The sequence below is a fragment of the Zingiber officinale genome, chromosome 11A, assembly GCF_018446385.1.
Source record: "Zingiber officinale cultivar Zhangliang chromosome 11A, Zo_v1.1, whole genome shotgun sequence".
Taxonomy (NCBI): Eukaryota; Viridiplantae; Streptophyta; class Magnoliopsida; order Zingiberales; family Zingiberaceae; genus Zingiber; species Zingiber officinale.
This window is the reverse complement of record NC_056006.1, coordinates 29377023-29397235: the sequence shown is the minus strand read 5'-3', so window position 1 is coordinate 29397235 and position 20213 is coordinate 29377023. Positions and strand designations below refer to the sequence as shown.

The window sequence follows — 20213 nt, the reverse complement described above, 5'->3', positions numbered from 1 at the left end:
GGCAACAAGTGGTGGGTAATCATCGACTTCTGCAATCTGAACAAGGCCTGCCCGAAGGACTTCTACCCACTCCCTCGGATCGACCAGATGGTGGACTCCACCGCGGGATGCGAGCTGATCTGCATGCTCGATGCCTACCAAGGGTATCACCAAGTGTTGCTCGCCCGCATGAATCAAGAGAATGTCAGCTTCATTACGGCCAATGGAACGTACTGCTACAATGTTATGCCGTTCGGACTCAAGAACGTCGGCGCCAGTTATCAAAGGCTGATGAACAAGGTGTTCCGACGGCAGATCGGTCGTAACATGGAGGTATACGTCGACGATATACTGATAAAATCCATCCAAGCTGCTGATCTATGCACATATATCAAGGAGACCTCCCAGACGCTTAGGACTTATGGAATAAAGCTGAATCCAAGCAAGTGTCTGTTCGGCGTAAAGAGTGGACACTTCCTGGACTACATCGTCACCGAACGGGGCATCGAGGTGAATCCAAGCAAAGTGAAAGCACTACAAGATATGCCTCCACCCCGAAATCTGAAGGAAGCTCAACGCCTCACCGGTCGGATAACAACGTTGTCCAGATTCATCTCTAAGTCATCCGACCGGAGCCTACCATTTTTCAAAATACTACGTGGAGCCACCAAATTTCATTGGGACGAGGAGTGTAATCGAGTATTCGAAGAGCTCAAGGAGTACCTCAACTTGCTGCCCATCCTAGCTAAGCTGTGTGTCGATGAGCCGCTCCGAATTTATCTTTCATCTACCGAGCATGCGGTCGGCTCGGCCTTAGTTAGGCAGAATGGTGAGAAACAGCCCGTGTACTTTTTGAGTCATATATTAAAGATACTGAGTCCCGATACACTCTGATCGGAGATTAACTGTACAAAAAAAGCATTCTCCAGGCCTTTGCTCAAGTGCATTGAATCGAAGGATGTCGACTACATATTGCGGGAAGTGCACCAAGGATTCTGCGGAGGACATCCGGGTGGTCGCTCATTGGCAAAAAGATACTGCTAGCCGGATATTTTTGGCCGACCCTCCAAGAGGATGCCGCTTAGACGGTGGTCACTCACCTGTCCTGCTAGAAGTATCACAACCTCTCGCATCGGCCGACCGAGGAAATGAAGGCGTCCACAGTGTCTTGTCAGTTCGACCAATGGGGTATGGACATCGTAGGGTCATTCCCTATAGCGACTGGCCAGCGAAAATTTCTACTCGTGATTGTGGACTACTTCTCAAAATGGGTGGAGGTCGAACCGCTGGAAAGAATAACAGAGCAAATGGTCATGAAGTTCATCTGGCAACACATCAAATGTCGGCTCGGCATCCCGCGTAAGCTCGTGTCAGATAATGGGAGGTAGTTCACCGGTCTTATGCTTAGAGAATGGTGCAAAGGCTAAGACATCTAGCAAGTCTTCAGCTCTATACCCTACCCTCAAAGCAACAGACAAGCGGAGGTCGTCAATCGAGATATTCTTCGAATTCTGCGCGCTCGACTCGACCACGTCGGAGATAGCTGGGTCGACAAACTCCCAAGCATGTTATGGGCAATCCGCACGACCCCAAACGAGGAAACCGGTGCAATTCCCTTCCACCTGGTGTACTGCAACGAAGCAATTATCCCCATAGAAGTCAGAGTGGAATCTAATCGGGTGCAGAACTACGACGAAGGAAACATCGAGCAGAGGCTCCTAGAACTAGACTTGGTGGATAAAGCACACGCTAAAGTAATCGTTCGGCTAATAACATACCGACAGTGGATAAAACAGAACTATAACAGGAGAATGATCTCAAAGTCCTAATTCTCTCCCGGTTAAAAATCCTAACAATGCCATGGCAAACCTTATTTAGATTAAATAAATCTTTTTTAAAAAAAATAAATTGTCGTATTCCAAGATTTTTATTTAAAATAAATATTATATCACAAACATATATTTTCCTATCAAAAAATAAATTGCATTTTCCAAATAAAAACTCTATGGGCTTACCAACAATGAAAAACAGAATAAAAAAACATCACAATCCTAAAAAAATAATGGTGGACTTTTTTTTGTTGTTATTGTAAACTTTAATTCTATTCCTAGTTTTAAACCTATTTGTTTTCTCCATTACTGCTGTGCATGACAGGGAAATGCACGCATACTTTTCTGTTCAATAAAACATAAACCGATTGTTCATCTGCTCAGTTTCCTTCCTCATCTTCACTTTCAGCTTTCACTGGATCTCGTTGACTTATTCTCAAACGGATTGGTCTTCCCATCAATTCCTGTAATGTCAAAATGAATCATTATGCATTAAGAAAATTTCCAGAACACTTCAAAGTTGATCCTTTAAAAGTGATAAATGATGAAGTTTCTTGTGTAATTTTATGAGTCATTCTCACATCTATTTCATCCAAGTAATTGAATCCTAGAACCTATATCAGATCATTATGATTTGCAGTTAGAAGAAAGGTTTCTTTGAAAATCACATGGCTCATAAAACAGACTCAATATTTGACTCGGCAAGTATAGGATTAATTATCCAAGTCGATCACTAGACAACCAAAGTAAACTCCAACTAATTTTGAGCAAAAGTAGGTCAGATTTCCGAATAATATCGAAGAGCTTGGCAAGGTCTGCAGGGCTATAAGCCAAGGAAGATTCAAGATACATAAGCTTACACCTGTGCAAACAAACCATGAAAGATCTTGGATCCTAACAAGCCTAACCAACAATAAACTAAGATTCAGGAGCTAAGTCTACAAGACGATAACTTTAGGAAGTTTGAAGATCCTGCCAAACCCATTTGGTTTGTGGAAGATCAAAGATCTCAACAAGGCTACAAGACAATAAGCTACGGAAGATTGCAGACTTCAAAAGGCACACATGGTAATGAATAGAGGAAGTTACAGACATCCAATAAGTTATAGTACAAAAAGATAGGAGACAATAGATTGTTACCCTGCAAGAACATAGGAAGGAAGGAGAAACATTAAGTTATTTAAACTTACAACACATTTGGCAACTGCATATGAAAATCAGTACGTTTGGAAAGTTAATACCCTAAATGAAGGTATTGGGGATGGTTCTAGTGGCTTATGTGTGGCAAATAGTAAAAGCACATGAGTTCACCTTAATATTACTAAATGCTCGTCTAATGGAAATGCAACTTCTATATAGCATCATCAATTATTAATTGCTTAAGCTTTTGGTAAAGACTAAAGGATCACCTGCATCTAAAATTTAAGAATGCATTAAATCATTTATCAGTAGATAATCACTTAAGAATGAAGAGATGGCAACATACTAAATCCCCCATCCCTTCCCTCTGAGAAGATCAAAATAGCACATGAGTTCACCTTAATATTACTAAATGCTCGTCTAATGGAAATGCAACTTCTATATAGCATCATCAATTATTAATTGCTTAAGATTTTGGTAAAGACTAAAGGATCACCTGCATCAAAAATTTGAGAATGCAATAAATTGTTTATCAGTAGATATTCACTTAAGAATGAAGAGATGTCAACATACTAAATCCCCCATCCCTTCCCTCTGAGAAGATCAAAATAGATCTTAATGTCAAATATCATGTCAAAAAGCAAAAGTTGAGTGAAGACTTGATCTTCATTACCTTTCCATCCAGCTCAGAAATAGCTGATTCTGCTTCCTCTTTTGTGGCAAAACCAACAAAACCATATCCAGCAGACCGCCCAGTTGGGTTTTCAAAAACTACTCTTGCCGAGAGTGGATTGAATTTCTCAGAGAATAGCTCTTTCAAGTTGGATGATCTGGCTTTCCAAGCGAGATTTGATACATAGATCTTGTGAACAGGTTGTCTAGGGACAAAACCCGGTGGAGGAGGTGGTGGCGGTTTCCTAAAACGCTTTGCAAACTCTACCCTGATTATTCTCCCTTGTAATTCCTGGAAATAAATGAAGCAATCAGCAACTAAATAAGACATGATTCAATAAGATGTATAAGAGGTTCTTTGAATACATCATAGTGGTTTTTTACATCGTAGCTAAATCAAGTTATTTTGCTTGACCATACAAAGTGAACAAAATAACATCTACAAACATGAAAAAGCTTCCATTCACTATGTTTACCAAATATTTTCAATGGTTAGCCATTTGGTGTAAACTCAGATGTATGATTAACAACAGACAAAACACAAAGGTAGTTAATTTGACTATGAAAGCAGCATAGGGCATTGCAATAAAGGGGATGCAAAGCATGACAGGGCACGAAACCCACATTGTTTAGCAAAACCCTAATTCTAGTACAGAGATAAACAAGAACAGAAGAGGCCAATCCAAATGCGATCTTTCTCCTTACATATGAATCCAATTTTTCCACAGCTGCTCGTGCGTCCTCTCCGGAGGCCATCGTGACGAAACCGTAGCCCCTAGTCGATCCATTCTTCTGCTTGATTATCTGTACTCAATCAACCAAGACGAGTGACTTTATACAGCTACAAATGGCGACAATCCAACGTATGAAGGGGGGAAAAAAATTGGGCGGAGTAGAGACGATACCTCGACGCCCTTTACAGTGCCGCACTGGCCGAACAGCTCCTCGATCTGGGGGGCGGACATGTCCCACGGAAAGTTGGTCACATAAAGTTTCCGACGCGTCTCAGTGTTCCCCTCTGCGGCTGTCGAAAGCTCTCTCTCCTCCTCCTCCTCCTTCTTCTCCTCCAACAAAGCATTCTGGGCCACGGAGCAACGGGAAGATCCGCCTCGGCGGGCCGGGTTCTTCGACGTGAGGATGCAGAGAGAGAGTGGAGAGATCGAGCGGAGACCGGAGATTCCGGGAGGGGCCTGAATGGAAGTGGAAAGTCTAAGCGAGAAGAGCGATTTGGCTTTCTTGAGGTGGAGAGGGCCGGAGAAGAAGCCAGCAGCCGCCGCTGTCGTCGCCATTTGCAGGAGGTCGGCCGTGGGTTAATTTACTGCTGGACGGAGACGAGCGCTAAGACAACGAGGAGGGCGGCGGCCGGGAAAATGTGCAGTGTGATTTGACGGAACTACCCTCGAGTAAGATATGGACCATCGGATAAGGAGGTCGTAGAGAAAACAAAAAAAAGAGAGAAGTGGCTCTTTAAGGTCCACAAGGAAATGATAAATATCCTAAATTTTTTTTCCATTCAAATCAAATTATTTGTGTGAAACTTAAAAAAAATAACATTAAATTGAAAAAAAAAATCCCTAGATACAACTTAATTTTACACATCATCTACGTAGTTAAAAATTTTATTTCCACCCTTGCATATAAAGTTTCATTTACTTCAACTCTCTTTTACAAATATCATTATCTAATTACTCCTTATATTTTTTAGATATAAAAAGTCTAAAAATGAGTATAATTCTTCTTAAATTTAACACCTTAAATTTAAATTAGTATATTTTATATCAAATTGAGCATAGTTTTTTTTCCACTTAATATAATTCCTCCTATAAATTTAGCATCATTTAAAGAAAATGTAGTATATTTTTCATCCAATTAAGCATTATTTAAAGAAAATATAGTATAATTTTCATCCAATTGAGGTGGAAAAAGAATCGTGCTCAATTTGATAGAAAATATATTGTGTTATAGTTAAATGTGCTAAATTTAAGAGGATTTATACTCATTTTTGGACTTTTATATCTAAAAAAATATGAATGACAATTAGGTAAATTGGTATCAATTATGTTTCGGTAGGGAGTGAAAAATTGAGTACGACTTTTTTCTCGCTTAATATAATTTCTCCTAAATTCAGCATTATTTAAAGAAAATCTAATATATTTTCCATTCAATTGAGCACTATTTAAAGATAATATAATATATTTTTCATCCAATTGAGGTGGAAAAAGAGTCATGCTCAATTTGATAGAAAATATACTATATTCTAGTTTAATGTGCTGAATTTATAAAAAAAAATACTCATTTTTTGAACTTTTTATACTAAAAAATATGAGGGGTAATTAGGTAAATTGATATTCATTATGTTTAGTTAGGGAGTGGAAACAAAGTTTTTTGGCACTGGGACTGCATGCAAAGTTTTGTTTGTGATTGGTTTATATATATATATACCCTCCTTCATTCAGGTTGGATATCAGATCCTTCATCGGATTCAGAAGAAATTGACATCTCTATCTAGAGAGCTTCGATTGCACTCATTCCAAGTCTTGTGAGTTTTTGAAATTGACATCCCTATGCTTTACTATTTTTGGGCTTCCCTAATAGTGCCAAGGAGAAAAATAGACTTTAGCTAGAATATTGTCTCTTGAAGACCAGGACCATGTTGGACCTAATTTGAGAGTAGACCAAGACCAAGTTGGGTCTGATGTGGGGAGACTAGGCCTAACTTGTTTTGGTCTGCTCTCAGTTTAGGCCCAATGTAGTCATGGTCTCTAGGAGACTAGGCTCAAACGTTCTAGCTAAAAATTAACATAATATTAGAGCACCTATGAGGAGCTCGAAATAAGTAATGGAAGGCACCTATGGATTCCTTGCAACCTTAGAAGTTCATAAGACTTGAAATGAGTGCAATATGAATTCTTTAGGTTAATTAGTGGGTTTTGATTGAAACCAACTAATAAACCTAGGCTATTTGGATTTTTGTAAACTTGCACCTATCCAATAAGGTTGAGTGAGAGAGAGGTAAATATGATGTCAAATCTTGGTTCTGATCAAGGAACATTGTGATCCTGATGTGTAGGATCGAAAAGCATGCTACAGGGGGAGGGGTGGGGGTAAATAAAGTTCGTGACTTTTTCACGTTTATCTTAAAATAATAGATCGGAAAATACAGTGAAAATAAAGAAGTAAAAGAAGAACAATAAAAATCAAGCTAACACGTTATTTTTACTTGGTTCGGAGCCTGTGACGACTCCTACTCCAAGACTCACACTCATTGAGTATTTATGTTGGACAATTCACTAATAGCTCAAAGAATTACAGAGGAAATTTGAATTACAAAGTAAATACAAATATTAAATTTACCGACAACTTTAAATATGTGGAGCTTTGGTGTTGATTATTGGATCAACGTTCATTCGTCATAGAGAGCTTTCCAAAGCAGCGTGCAAGTACAGAACTCATAGCGAATGAATTGTCCTTTTGTGGTTGCCAAACATTACTTATATAAAGTGTTGAGGGCACCTCCTTCTGTTGGTTGCTACTCGGAATATCATATCGGTTCCCCTGTACAAAAATTTTGTATAAGTCCTGAACCTTTCCTAACAACCTATTGTGTTCTTTAGAAATTAAATTTGAAATCGCAAACAGAATTTAACATTATTGATTCCAAATTCAACTTATCTGTTCTTAGAGGTTTAGACTTGGATCGCAAATGATGATTAACATTATTGATCCAAATCTATCCATGTTACAAATTCGATCAAATATTTATTTCATAGATCGGCTTCCAGGTTAAACATGACGAGGCACTAGGCCTTCTTGGATATGGGATCATCCACCACTTCCTAGACAAAACCTTTCAACGAAATTCAATATTTAATTTCCTTATAGTAACCCTAGGTTTAACCAATAAGAACAATCAAATCACAAGTTTGAAAAACAAAAGAAACACAAAATCGAAAACATAAATTCGATAGCCTAGATTCATTAGCCTCTTGTGTTTGGTATTTCAAGATCTAATAAAAAAGATAAACTAGTTATGATGCGAAAACTAATAACTAGTTATACCTTTTATAGCTTATAGACCTCACGATCTTCTGTCGTATTCCTCTTCTTATCTCGGACGTCGTGTGGGCGATGATCTACCGAGATGAGAATCCACCCAAGCCTCCTTCTTCTCCTTGCAAGTTTCGGCAACCAAGAATCTCCTAAAGATGAAGGTCTTCGGCCACCAACCAAGCTCCAAGGGATGCAAAGAAACAAAGCCTCCTTTCTCTACTTCTTCTCCAAACGAAATCCGGCCACCAAGAGTCTCCTAGAGAGTTGATGTCGTCGGCCAAAGAAGAAGAAAAGGAGGAGAGGATGAGGGTCGGCCACACCAAGGAAGAGAGGAGAGGAAATAATAGATGTGTTGTTATGAGGTGAGGTACCTCTACCCTCTCTTTTATATTCCTTAGTCTTAGCAAATAAGGAAAGTTTTATAATTAAAACTTCCTTATATTCCTTGCCAATGTATCAAAAGGAAAATTTAATCAAAAATTTCCTTTTAATCTTCTAATGGTCGGCCACCTCATTGTCTCCAAACAAGGAAAGTTTTAAACAAAAATTAAAACTTCCTAATTTGTTTCCAAAAATTTTTAAAATAAAATTTTTCTTTTAAAAATTCTCTTCATGGTTGGTTATAAAAGGAAACTTTTATAAATTAAAATCTCTCTATTAAAACATGTGGATGATTACAAAAAGGAAAGTTTTCGCTAAAATTAAAATCTTCCTTTTAACTACAAATAAGGAAAGATATCAAACATTTCTCTTAATCCTCTATAGAAACTATAAAAGGAAATATTTATAATTTTTTAAAACTCTCTTTTAAAATCATGAGGATGGTTACAAAAAGAAAAGTTTTATCAAAAATTAAAATCTTCCTTTTAACTACAAATAAGGAAAGATATCAAATCTTTCTGTAGACACTTATAAAAGGAAAGATTTAATTTTAAAACTCTCTTTTAAATTATGGCTTCCACATAAGAAAAGATTTTAAAAAAAAAATAAAATCCCTTTTATTTTATTGTGGTCGGCCACCTAAGCTTGGGTTCAAGCTAGGGCCGGCCACCTACTTAACCCATCTAACCTTGGTTTAGCCGGCCCTAGCTTGGGCTCCAAGTTAGGCTTGGTCGGCCACCTTAAGGTGGGTAAAAGGTGGGTATGGGTGGGTATAAGACTTTATAAATAAGAGGCTACGACAGGGACCGAGAGGAGGAATTGATTTTGGTCTCCCGATGAACTTGAGCTTCCCGTGTTCGCCCCGAACACCCAACTCGAGTTCATCAATAATAACTCATACCACTAAAGAGTTATTATTAAACTACCGCACCAATCTCATATTACTATATGAGTTCCTTCTTATTATGAGTGTGTGAATCTCCTTGTGTTTAAGATATCGAATGCCCACTAATTAAATGAGTTACTAACAACTCACTTAATTAATATCTAGCTCCAATAGTAGTACCACTCAACCTTATTGTCATGTCAGACTAAGTCCACCTGTAGGGTTTACATGACAATCCTTATGAGTTCCTCTTGGGGACATCATCAATCTAGATTCCTAGGACACAGTTTCCTTCTATAATCAACAACACACACTATAAGTAATATTATTTCCCAACTTATCGAGCCTATTGATTTATCGAGCTAAATTGCACCCTTTGATAAATTAAAGAAATAAATATTAAATATATGTGCTTGTTATTATATCAGGATTAAGAGCACACACTTCTATAATAACAAAGATATTGTTCTTTTATACAATCAATATAAAAAGAAACTACCTTAAATGGTCCTGCTTAATACACTCAGAGTGTTCTAGTGTAATTTCATAGTTAAGATAAACTAATACCAAATTACACTATGACTATTCCAATAGTTTGTTTTTATCCATCTTAGTCGTGAGAAACTGTTTATAATTTATAAAGAATTAACATGATTTTCTATGTATGACACCACACACCATGTTATCGACAATATAAATTAATTGAACAACTACACTTAGCATATAAATGTAGACATTTGACCAATGTGATTCTTATTTCTAAATAAATGTTTATATAAAAAGCTAGGCTTTTAGTATACATTCCAACACCTTCTTCATCTGAGGCACCTCCAAATGTAAATTTGATCCCATGCACTTTAAACTTGATAACCTCCATTGTCTACAGTTTCTAGCCGTGCGAGGGCGCTGATAATTAGCATTTTGATACATTATTTTTACCTTTAATTTTCATGTTATAATCCTCTCATATGATTAATTGTTGATTCTTATCATATTTATTGAGTTGGATTCATATTATGTGTTTGTTATAATTCTTCCTATTTTTATGGATTTTTACTTATAATTGTGCACTTTTAATTTCTAGGGATTGAGCTCAAGTTGAACCAAATTTAACTTAAAGGCTTGAGTCAAGGAGAAATCCAATCTGAAGAAATCTGAACCATTGGATCAAATCTGAAGTAAATTAATCAAAGGGATCCGATCTAATTAATTATGGTCGTTCATTAAGATCTAGTTGATTCTGATCAATCTGTGTAGATCTAGGATGATCCGAGCCGTTCATTAAGATCTAGTCATCCTGACCACTCAACAGGTTCCAGTTGATCTTGACCGTTCATTCAAATTTAATCTCAGCTGCTCCATCAGATCTGGATTGATCACGGCCGTCGGATCAAATTTGGGGGAAATAAGCTCTTATCCTCTTCTTCGTTCTTTTTTCTGCCTGGACGCAGAAAGGGCACGCGAATCTCCCCCAGCACCTCTTCTCCTTATCTTCTTCCTCACCACCGGGCGGCGGTACTCTTCCCTTACCTTTACTATCGCCGGCCGGCCATCCATAGCCTACCACTTCCTCTTCTAGTTTTCAATCAGCAACGGCAGTAAGCTCCTTAGCAAAAGCTACGGGCGACGGCACAGAAACAATAGCTTCGTTTTTTCTTCCTCGCGACAGAGCTAGGGCACGCCTTCGCCACTGCCCCTCTTCTCCACTAACGGACGGCGGTCCACCTCCACTCCGCCGCCGCCGACCGCCCATTCACAGCTCCGCCTACTTCAGCAGCAGCTCTTCCAGATTTTGGATAACTTTTGTTTGTTGCATTTCTTCACCTGATTCGAATTGATTGTTGATGTTTGTTTAAACGGTGATGAATGCTTGTAATTGATGATCTCTCATGTTCATTTTGCATGCACTTTGTTCAACTCAATTCATGCCTTTGATGTGTTCGATGAAATGCCCCAAACACTTTGATAGTTTTATTAATGTATTTTAGTTCCTTAATTTCTTTCAATATTTTGTTTGGTTAAATATTAGTGATAGTTGTCCTTCGTTTGAATGCAATTAGGATTATATTTGTTTAATGCTCTAGATTATGTTCTATGCTTAATTTCTTTAGTTGCTTACTTTATGTTGTCTTTAATTTCCTTGCAATCATAGTTTAAGTTAGACTAGGTTTTCTTATTTGCATTGTCTTTCATTTACTAGGCTAGGTTCATTTAATGTTTGCTCTTTTATTCCTTAGTTTGGTTCCGTTAATGGTGAAATCGTAGCATAGAGTGACAATGCGCTATGAGATCACTATTAATTGATAGATAGGATGTCTTTCATTAATTAGGATTAGATTTCATATTTGCTTTGCTCATTTGTTTCTTAGGTTTAATTTCATACTTGTTTTGATATTTCATATTGTAGTTCAAAATTCAAAACTCAAACCCCCAGTTTCATATAAAAATCCAAAAACCATAATCAATCCTGAAGTTATCATCTTATCGTTACATTCTTTGGGAGACGATCCGAGTCATCTCTATACTACTTTAGTGTAGAGGGGTTCGGTAAACTTTAAATTGTAATTTGATAAGCTCCCGTAGCACAACACTTGAGCTCACATCACTTTAGACTCGATAACCTCCATAGTCTACTGTTTCTATCCATGCAAGGGCGCCTTCCAGACTCTTTGAGACACCTCCAATGCACTTCAGGATGTCTTCCATGCGCTACAGGGCTCCTCCCCACAACTAAAACTTTATCCTCAAAGTTTATTTGCACGAGGGTACCTCCACCATATCTAGGGCACCTTCACACAGTTTTAAGGCAACTCGGCGCAACTCTGAGACGCCTCGAGCATTGCTCACCTGATGTTAACTTGTGTATTTTAGCTCCTGTAAAATATGTTAGTCTAAATACCAAGGATAACCTGCAAAACATAGTTGCACAATATAAAATAGTATCTATTAATTAATTTGATAATTTCGAGACTGTCTAATTCTGACTTTCAGATTTTTCATAAAATCCTAGGTCGAACTATCACTTATTATTCCCTTAACGAGGAACGCGTCCTGACCTACTCCTCTCAGGAGAGTTACCTTTTGTCAAATACTCGTTTGGACTTTTACTTAGCATCTGACCTTAACCTCTGGGACTTCCGCTAGATGTCCAATTCTTGACCTGTCTAAACTTTCGCTTGGTGTATGCGACCCCCTAAGATTTTTACCCAATGTCCTCAATTTGTCAATTCTTCTGTCCAGTCCACTTGATCAGGACTTCGTGCCTAATCCCTTAACCAGGACTTCGTGCTCAATCCTCTCGACCAGGACTTTATGTCCAATCCACTCAACTAGGACTTTTTACCTAATCTCTCGACTAGGATTTCGTGCTCAATCCTTTGACTAGGACTTCATTGTCTAGCCTTAACTAGGTTTTGTCTGTACACTCAGGTAAACTTATTAGATTACAACACAACTTAATTTTGAACCCTTTGTCATTATCAAATCCAAGTTTAATTAGTTGGTACTTCCAGCACCAACACAATGTGGGGAGATCAGATCCAACTTGATCCTGATATACTCTCATATTAGATCCAACATGGTCCTTGTTTATTTTAACTCTTTAAGAACTCATTTATAGGAGTTAGAGAGTATTTTCATGCAATATCTAGTGCTTAAAACTCTCCAAGAGCTTACATAATAAGCACTCCAATACCTTAGTCGGCTAGAGTGCCAAATATAGCATTGAAAGCTAATGCCTCATATTAGTTAACTAGCCAATCTAGCCTTTAATCAATTGAAATCACATTTGATCGATTGTTGTTGGAACATAATCAACGTAGCCTATTTGCTTTAACCCCTTTTCCCAATCGATTCATCTATCGACTAGCATCTCTAGTTGACTAACAACCTAACCAATCCCTTCTTTACTTGACTAACATCCCATCATAAGTTAGGACTCAGCTAGTTAACAAACACCACGATTGAAGGTTCCACAACCAAACTCATAAGCACGTACCCTTAATTACCTCACAATCAACATACAACATCATAATGCCAAAAGAAAAAGCCAAAATATTACATTTAATTGCATGAACGTGCACACTTATTGTGCAGATTAGATCACAAAACATGTCTCCAATTAGCTAAAGGGTGACCAATATGTTATAATAGAGTAAGAGATCAATTTTCGACACATGCATGGGTTGGATCGAGAAGCGCTAGAGGGGGGAATAGTGCTCGTGGCTTTCACACGTTTCATATTCGGAAATTCGAGTAAGAGCAGCGGAAATTAAACAAGTCACAGCAAAGACACTAAGATTTACTTGATTCGGAGCCTAGGACGACTCTTACTCCAAAGCTCACGCTCGTTGAGCGTTTTCTATGGGCAACAACTACAATCGCATAAATCTTTTACAACTTAAAAAATGCAAGTGCTGAATACAGAATTACAATACCGATAACACAAAAGATGAGGAAAGTTAGTCGTCAGTTGTCGGAGCAGCAGAGTGTCGTTTGAGCATTCGGAGTAGCGTACAAGTGCACAAGATGTTCTGTTCGAGATCTACTTCTGAAACTGCTTCCCGAGGCTCCTTTTATAGGCTCCGCAGGACTGATCCAGATCCTTAAAGCTCGGGATCAGGTTTGATCCGAGGTGGATCAGTCGACCGATCCCCACGTTCGATCGACCGATCAGATGATCTCCTCCTCATCCGATCCGCCTGATCTGCTTGCTCCGCTTTGATCTGGTCAACTCCTATCTCCGGTTCGATCGACCGTTAACCAGGTTTGGTCGACCGATCCCCTGGTCGAGCCCGGTCCACTTGCTGGAAACTGACCTGCTGCTTGGGGGTTCGGTCGACCGATCCAAACGTCCGGTCGACCGATCCCAGTCAGTTTTATCCCTGCACAACAATGTTAGTCTTATGCAAAACAGAGTTAAAACATAACATATATTAGAAAAATAAGTTTGACAGTCTTCGGACTGTCCGGTTCTGACTTCGGATTTCCTCCCAGAAATCCTAGGTCGAACCGACGCCTACTATTCCCTCTTCCGGAGAACGCATCCTCACCTACTCCACTCAGGAGAAGTTATCTTTTGTCAGTTCGGTCCTCCAGACCGACTGAGCTTTTGCTCAGCGTCCGATGCTTCCGATCTTCATGCTAGACGTCCGGTCCACGACCCGTCCAGACTTCCACCTGGTTCGCGAAACCATGATTTCAACCTAGGGTTACTGCCCCTAGGATTTTTGCCCCAAGCTCCCACCCGCCAAGACTTTCCGCCTAGGGTTACCATCCCCTAGGACCTAGGGTTACCGCCTCCTAGGGTTTTCCACTTTGCCTAACCGCAGCTAGGACTTTTGCCTAAGAAACCTTAGGTCTTTCCTGCAAAGCTCATTTAACATATCAGATAACAAAACAACTTAACTTTGAACCCTTTGGCATAATCAAAACATAGGTTCGATCGTCGGATGCTTCCTGCACCAACAATCTCTCCCTTTTTTATTATGACAACACGATTCAAAGTTAAGTTAAAATATGATAACAATATAAGGAATTTTAAGCATAAGAATGAAGTAAAACAAACTTTCTTATGCTCCAAAAAAAAATTCTTATATTCCCCTTTACTTAACTTTGATTTTTCTCTCCCCCTTTGACATAACTCAAAAAGAATAAGTAGAGAGAAAAATTAATAGAAAAATATTTTATTTAAATCTAAGCTCCCCCTGAAGGGTAGCACTTAGTCTAATCTTCAACAATTGAAAATGATTTAGCGTTTCAAAAAGAATTGTTTTGAAAAACACCTAGCTCAACTTGAGATTTTAGCTAAAAGATCAACTTAGCTTTGAAAACATTTAGCTTCTAGAAAGGTTTTGATAAATTTGGTACTTAGCTTTCAAAACTTAGCTTTTAAAACGTAGTTGATTAAAAACATAGATTTTTTAAAAATATTCTTACCAAAAACTCAATTAAGTACTTATGTTTTTTTAAACGATTTTCAAAAGAAACTTAGTTAAGTACTTGGTTAAAAGAAACTAGATAAAAAACATAGTTAAGTATTTTATAAACTTAAAACTTTTTCAAAAGTATTTTAACTTGATTTTTTAAAGAAAACATAGCCAACACTTTATAAACTTGATTTTCAACAGAGATTTAGCTCAATTTTAAAAATAAATATTTTAGTCAAGTATTTAGCTTAACTTAAAAATACTTTGATAGTTTTAGTATTTAACTTTAAAATATATGAAAGTAAACTTTAAGTTTTGAAACTTTTTTTTAATTGTTTTTGAAAATGAGTTAAAGAAAAACTTAGTTAAGCATTTCATCTTTAAAAAAATTGATAAAAAGTTTAGGTTTAATTTTTCTTTTGGATCCCCCTTAATTAATGCTTAAAAATTTTCAAAATTCTAGGGCCCAAGCATGTAAAATAAAAAAAAATATATTATTTTCTTAATTTTTCATCTCACCCATTCTAAGTTATCAAGTACGTTCAGCTTATAAGTGAGTGTGAGACAGAATTAACTTTATTTTAACATTAACAATATATAAAAGTATTGAAATTGAAATTTAAAATATAAGTTTGAATTCTTCAGTGAATTTTTAAAATAATTTTTAAATAATTTTTAAAAGATTTTTAAAATAATTTTTAAATAATTTTAAAAATGATTTTTAAAATGATTTTTAAATAATTTTTAAAAGTATTTTTAAAATAATTTTTAAACAGATTTTTAAATAATTTTTAAAAAAAATTATAATAATTTTTAAACTGATTTCAAAATAATTTTTAAAACATTTTTGAAATAATTTTTAAATAATTTTTAAAATGATTTTTAAATTGATTTTTAAATAATTTTTAAAAGGACTTTTAAACTGATTTTTAAATAATTTATAACAAAATTTTTAAAATAATTTTTAAATAATTATAAAAGGATTTTTAAAAGGATTTTTAAACGATTTTTAAACTGATTTTTAAATAATTTTTAAATTAATTTTTAAATAATTATTAAAAGATTTTTAAATAATTTTTAAATTGATTTTTAAAAGAATTTTAAATTGATATTTAAAAGAATTTTAAATTGATTTTTAAATAATTTTAAAAAAGATTTTTAAAATAAATTTTAAATAATTTTTAAAAGGATTTTTAAAATTATTTTTAAACTGATTTTTAAATAATTTTTAAAGGATTTTTAGACTGATTTTAAAATAATTTTTCAAAAGATTTTTAAAATGATTTTTAAATTTATTTTTAAAATAATTTTTAAAGAATTTTTTATCTGATTTTTAAATTGATTTTTAAAAGGATTTTTAAATAATTTTAAATTGATTTTTAAAAGAATTTTAAAGTGATTTTTAAAAGAATTTTTAAATGATTTTTAAAAGAATTTTTAAATAATTTTTAATTTGATTTTTAAAAGGATTTTTAAAAGAATTTTTAAAAGAATTTTTAAAATAATTTTTAAAAGGATTTTAAAAATGATTTTTAAACTGATTTTAAATAATTTTTAAAAGGATTTTAAAATAATTTTTAAATTGATTTTTAAATACTTTTTAAATTATTTTTAAATTGATTTTTAAATAAGTTATCCTAGATCCATGTCACCCAATTCTACATTATCAATCAGGGTACCTTATGTCGTTTTATGAGATGATTATCTTTAATGAAAATTATTTCTAAGGATTAATTTACATTTGAGTTACACTTAGGTTTTCCAATTAGTCCATTAAAATACATATTTCAAAGATTAGCTCCCAGGCTGTGGTGAGGCACTAGATCTTCTTGGGTATGAGATCATCCACTACTTCTAAATAGAGTCTTTCAAAGAAATTATATATTTAATTTCCTTTTTGAAACCCCTAGGTTTAACTAAATAAGTGTAAATTACGCCTAGATCCTTAATCTATCCTAGTCTAAGCATGTATAATAAAGAGCAGAAAAGGCAAGCATCAAACAGTTCTATCTATTGATAAAAATGGTCTTTCTATTGGCTCCCCCTAGATCATAGCCTCGATATGGTCTATCAAAGTAATGGATTTGATCCTTGGGGACCCAATATAGTCCAAGTCCAACTTGATTAACCAAGTTCGACTTGGGGACCCATGCTTGGACTATGTTTCTATTATTTCTATTAACTAGGGATAAATATGATTTGTATTTTCTTTTAGGTTTAAATCCAAGTCCGGATTTGTTGTACACGGCTCGCTGTTTTCCAAGAATCAGATCAAGATTCTTGGAACCCAGGGTGTGTTGGTGCATGAAGCATCCGACGATCGAACCTAAGTTTTGATAATGGCAAAGAGATTCAAAGTTAAGATTCCTTGTTATCTAACATGTTGAATGAGTATTTCAGGAAAGTCCTAACTGCGGTTAGGCAGGTGAAAACCCTAGGGGGTGGTAACCCTAGGTTCTAGGGGGTGGTAACCCTAGGTGGAGAAAAGTCCTAGCTGCGGTTAGGCAAAGGGAAAACCCTAGGGGGTGGTAACCCTAGGTCATAGGGGGTGGTAACCCTATGCGGAAAGTCTTGGCAGGTCGATGGCTTCAGGCAAAAGTCCTAGGGGGTGGTAACCCTAGGTGGAAAGTCCTGGTGTCGCAAACCAGGTGAAAGTCTGGACTAGCCGGGAAGCGGATGTCCAGCAGAAAGTCTGGAAGCGTCGAGTGCTGAGCAAAAGTCCAGTCGATCTGGAGGATCGACTGGCAACAGGTAAATCTCCTGAGTGGAGTAGGTGAGGACGCGTTCCCGGAGGGAACAGTAGGCGTTGGTCGACCTAGGGTTTCCGGTTGGAAACCCGAAGTCAGACTCGGAGACTGCCTATACTTCATTTATCATGTTTATTGTGCTAACTTTGTCTTGCAGGATATTGTTTGGGACTAACGTATCTGCAGTGCAAAGGAGCAACCTAAAGCCCGGATGACGATGTCCGAGGCGCCCATGGAGCTTGGGCGCCAGTCGGGTGCGCATGAAGTTCATCAAGGCGCCTTGAAGGAGTATAAAGGCGCCTTGAAGGCGCCTGAGCAGGTATAAGGCGCCCAAGGGATGAAGTTCACCGTTCAGATCGATCCACGCGAAGACTAGGAAGCATGGAGACGCCTTGAACAGCCTTCAAGGCGCCTTGAACACCCTTTATAAGGGGGGTTCGACCAACACTTCAAGGAATCAAGTTTGAGGCTTTCCTTCTTCAACGTGCTGTTAACAAAATCATTCCGAAGTGCTGCTACAACATTCCGACAACCCGGAGCTCCGCTCTCTTCTTCTTTAAGTTGTCGGTATAACTTTATTATAATACTTTCTTTGTAAGAAGCTTGTAATTCTTATCGAGATTATAGTTGTTGCCCACCGGAAGCGATCAAGGATCGCGAGCCTTCGAGTAGGAGTCGCCTTAGGCTCTGAACGAAGTAATTCCCTGTGTCTCTGTGGTTGATTGTTTTATTCCGCTGCTTATTACTCCGATAATTCGATAGATTTTCGATAATCGTACAAAATAGCCACGAGCGCTATTCACCCCCCCCTCTAGCGCGGTCTCGATCCAACAATTGGTATCAGAGCGGGATCGCTTTGAATTGGTGCAACCACCATTCAAGCATTTTTCGTGGCTTTGTCATTTATATAGGTTAAAAATATAACCTTACGCCTTTCGTTTTTTCCCTCCAAAACTGTTTTTGAAAAATTAATTTTCATCTTTTCACCATTGGTTGGAATTATCGAAATATTGCATTTTCAAAAATTTGTAGTAATATTTTTTAAATAATATTTTAATAATATTTTATTATTTTTTCTCAAAATTCCTGAATTACTATTTTTATTTCTCTCCCGCACTACTAATCCAAGACTAAGTCTTGGAACAAGCTTTATTGTATTTATTTTGCGAGATTGTGTTTCTAAAATGGCCCATCAAGAAGGCTACAACACTGCTCGCCCACCGCTCTTCTCCGTAGATGATTTTGGAGACTGGAAGGGTCGGATGGAAGCGTATCTTCAGACTCACTTTGAAGTCTGGATGATCGTCAAAACCGGGCTTCACCTGCCTACTGACGGTGTCGGCAAGCCACTACCGTACGAGAACTGGGACGCGAACCTTATCAAAAAGGTAGAAGCAAACGCAAAAGCAACGTATACACTTCAGTGCGGCTTAACGAATAAGGAGCTGAATCGTGCCGGCCCATTCTCAAGCGCTAAGGAGCTGTGGGAGAATCTGATAGAACTTCACGAAGGTATGTCAAACACAAGTAAGCATGATTTAAATGATTTATTTGAATTGGATGAACAGAATGATACTACTTCGGCCGAGGAAGGTATTACGATGGTTGCAGGTACAAGTAAGACAGAGAAACATATGTTGAAAGCAACCTGGTCTGAGTCATCAGATGAATCCGGATCCGTTGAAGAGCAACTGAGCCTTCTCGCTCTACCAGTACTAGCGAACATTATCGACACCGAGTCCGAGTTCGAGTCCGATTCAGAGATCGAGAGCGAATCAGACACCGAGTCCGAGCAAAGCCACGGATCCGTATCCGTTTCAGAAGGACCCAAAACCACTGTAAGTGCTTTAATGTCTAGTATTAACTTAGATGACTCGCAAAATTTAATTCCATACTTGCTTAAGAAGTTGGCTAAATCCAACGTCCGGGTTAAGTCGCTCCAAAAGGAGGTAACAACCCTTAAGGAAGCGACTGACTCGAGTTCTTTAACTGAGTCAGTTCAAATTGGAAGTTCAACTCAAGTCCAACAACTTGAGGAAGAAAATTCCAATCTGAAAGCTCAAATTAAAGAACTCAAGAACACGTTGGAACGGTTCACCTTGGGTTCCAAGAATCTGGATCTGATTCTTGGAAAATAGCGAGCCGTTTACAACAAAGCCGGACTTGGATTTAAGACCAAAACGAAATACAAATCGTATTTATCATTAGTTAATAGAAATAAAATAAAGGTAGTCCAAGCATGGGTCCCCAAGTCCAAATTGATCAATCAAGTTGGACTTGGCCAATACTGGGTTCCGAAGAATCAAATACACTACCTCAATAGACCATATCGAGGCCATGATCCAGGGGGAGCAAAAAGAAAAACGATATTAATCAAACCAACTTAATTCAAAATTCAAATTAAAAAATTTAAATTTTAAAATTCGAAATTAAATTCAAAATTCAGAATTAAATTAAAAATTCAAATTTAAAATTTGAAATTAAATTAAAAATTCAAATTTAAAAATTCGAAATTAAATTCAAAATTAAAATTACAAATTCTAAATTCGAAATTAAATTAAAATTCAAAAATTTAAAATTCGAAATTAAATTCAAAATTCGA

At 36.8% G+C, this 20213-nt stretch overlaps 1 protein-coding gene across 1 annotated transcript; it reads right to left on the bottom strand.

Moving 5' to 3' along the window:
* Nucleotides 1–1977: 1977 nt before the first annotated feature.
* Nucleotides 1978–5048, bottom strand: LOC122032911 (29 kDa ribonucleoprotein, chloroplastic-like). The gene is made up of 4 exons (XM_042592226.1): nucleotides 4526–5048; nucleotides 4326–4424; nucleotides 3622–3912; nucleotides 1978–2272 (listed from the first exon to the last, which is right to left on the bottom strand). The coding sequence occupies exons 1-4, from the start codon at nucleotides 4907–4909 to the stop codon at nucleotides 2189–2191; spliced, it is 858 nt and encodes a 285-aa protein (XP_042448160.1). The 5' UTR covers nucleotides 4910–5048; the 3' UTR covers nucleotides 1978–2188.
* Nucleotides 5049–20213: the final 15165 nt, after the last annotated feature.

What these genes read in the sequence shown, in the direction of transcription:
- LOC122032911 (XM_042592226.1), bottom strand. Translation starts at nt 4,909, where the DNA reads ATGGCGACGACAGCGGCGGCTGCTGGCTTCTTCTCCGGCCCTCTCCAC. An exon ending in GCACTGTAAAGGGCGTCGAG is followed by an intron (nt 4,425 to 4,525) that starts GTATCGTCTCTA and finishes GATTGAGTACAG; the next exon opens with ATAATCAAGCAGAAGAATGG. An exon ending in TTTCTGAGCTGGATGGAAAG is followed by an intron (nt 2,273 to 3,621) that starts GTAATGAAGATC and finishes TTGACATTACAG; the next exon opens with GAATTGATGGGAAGACCAAT.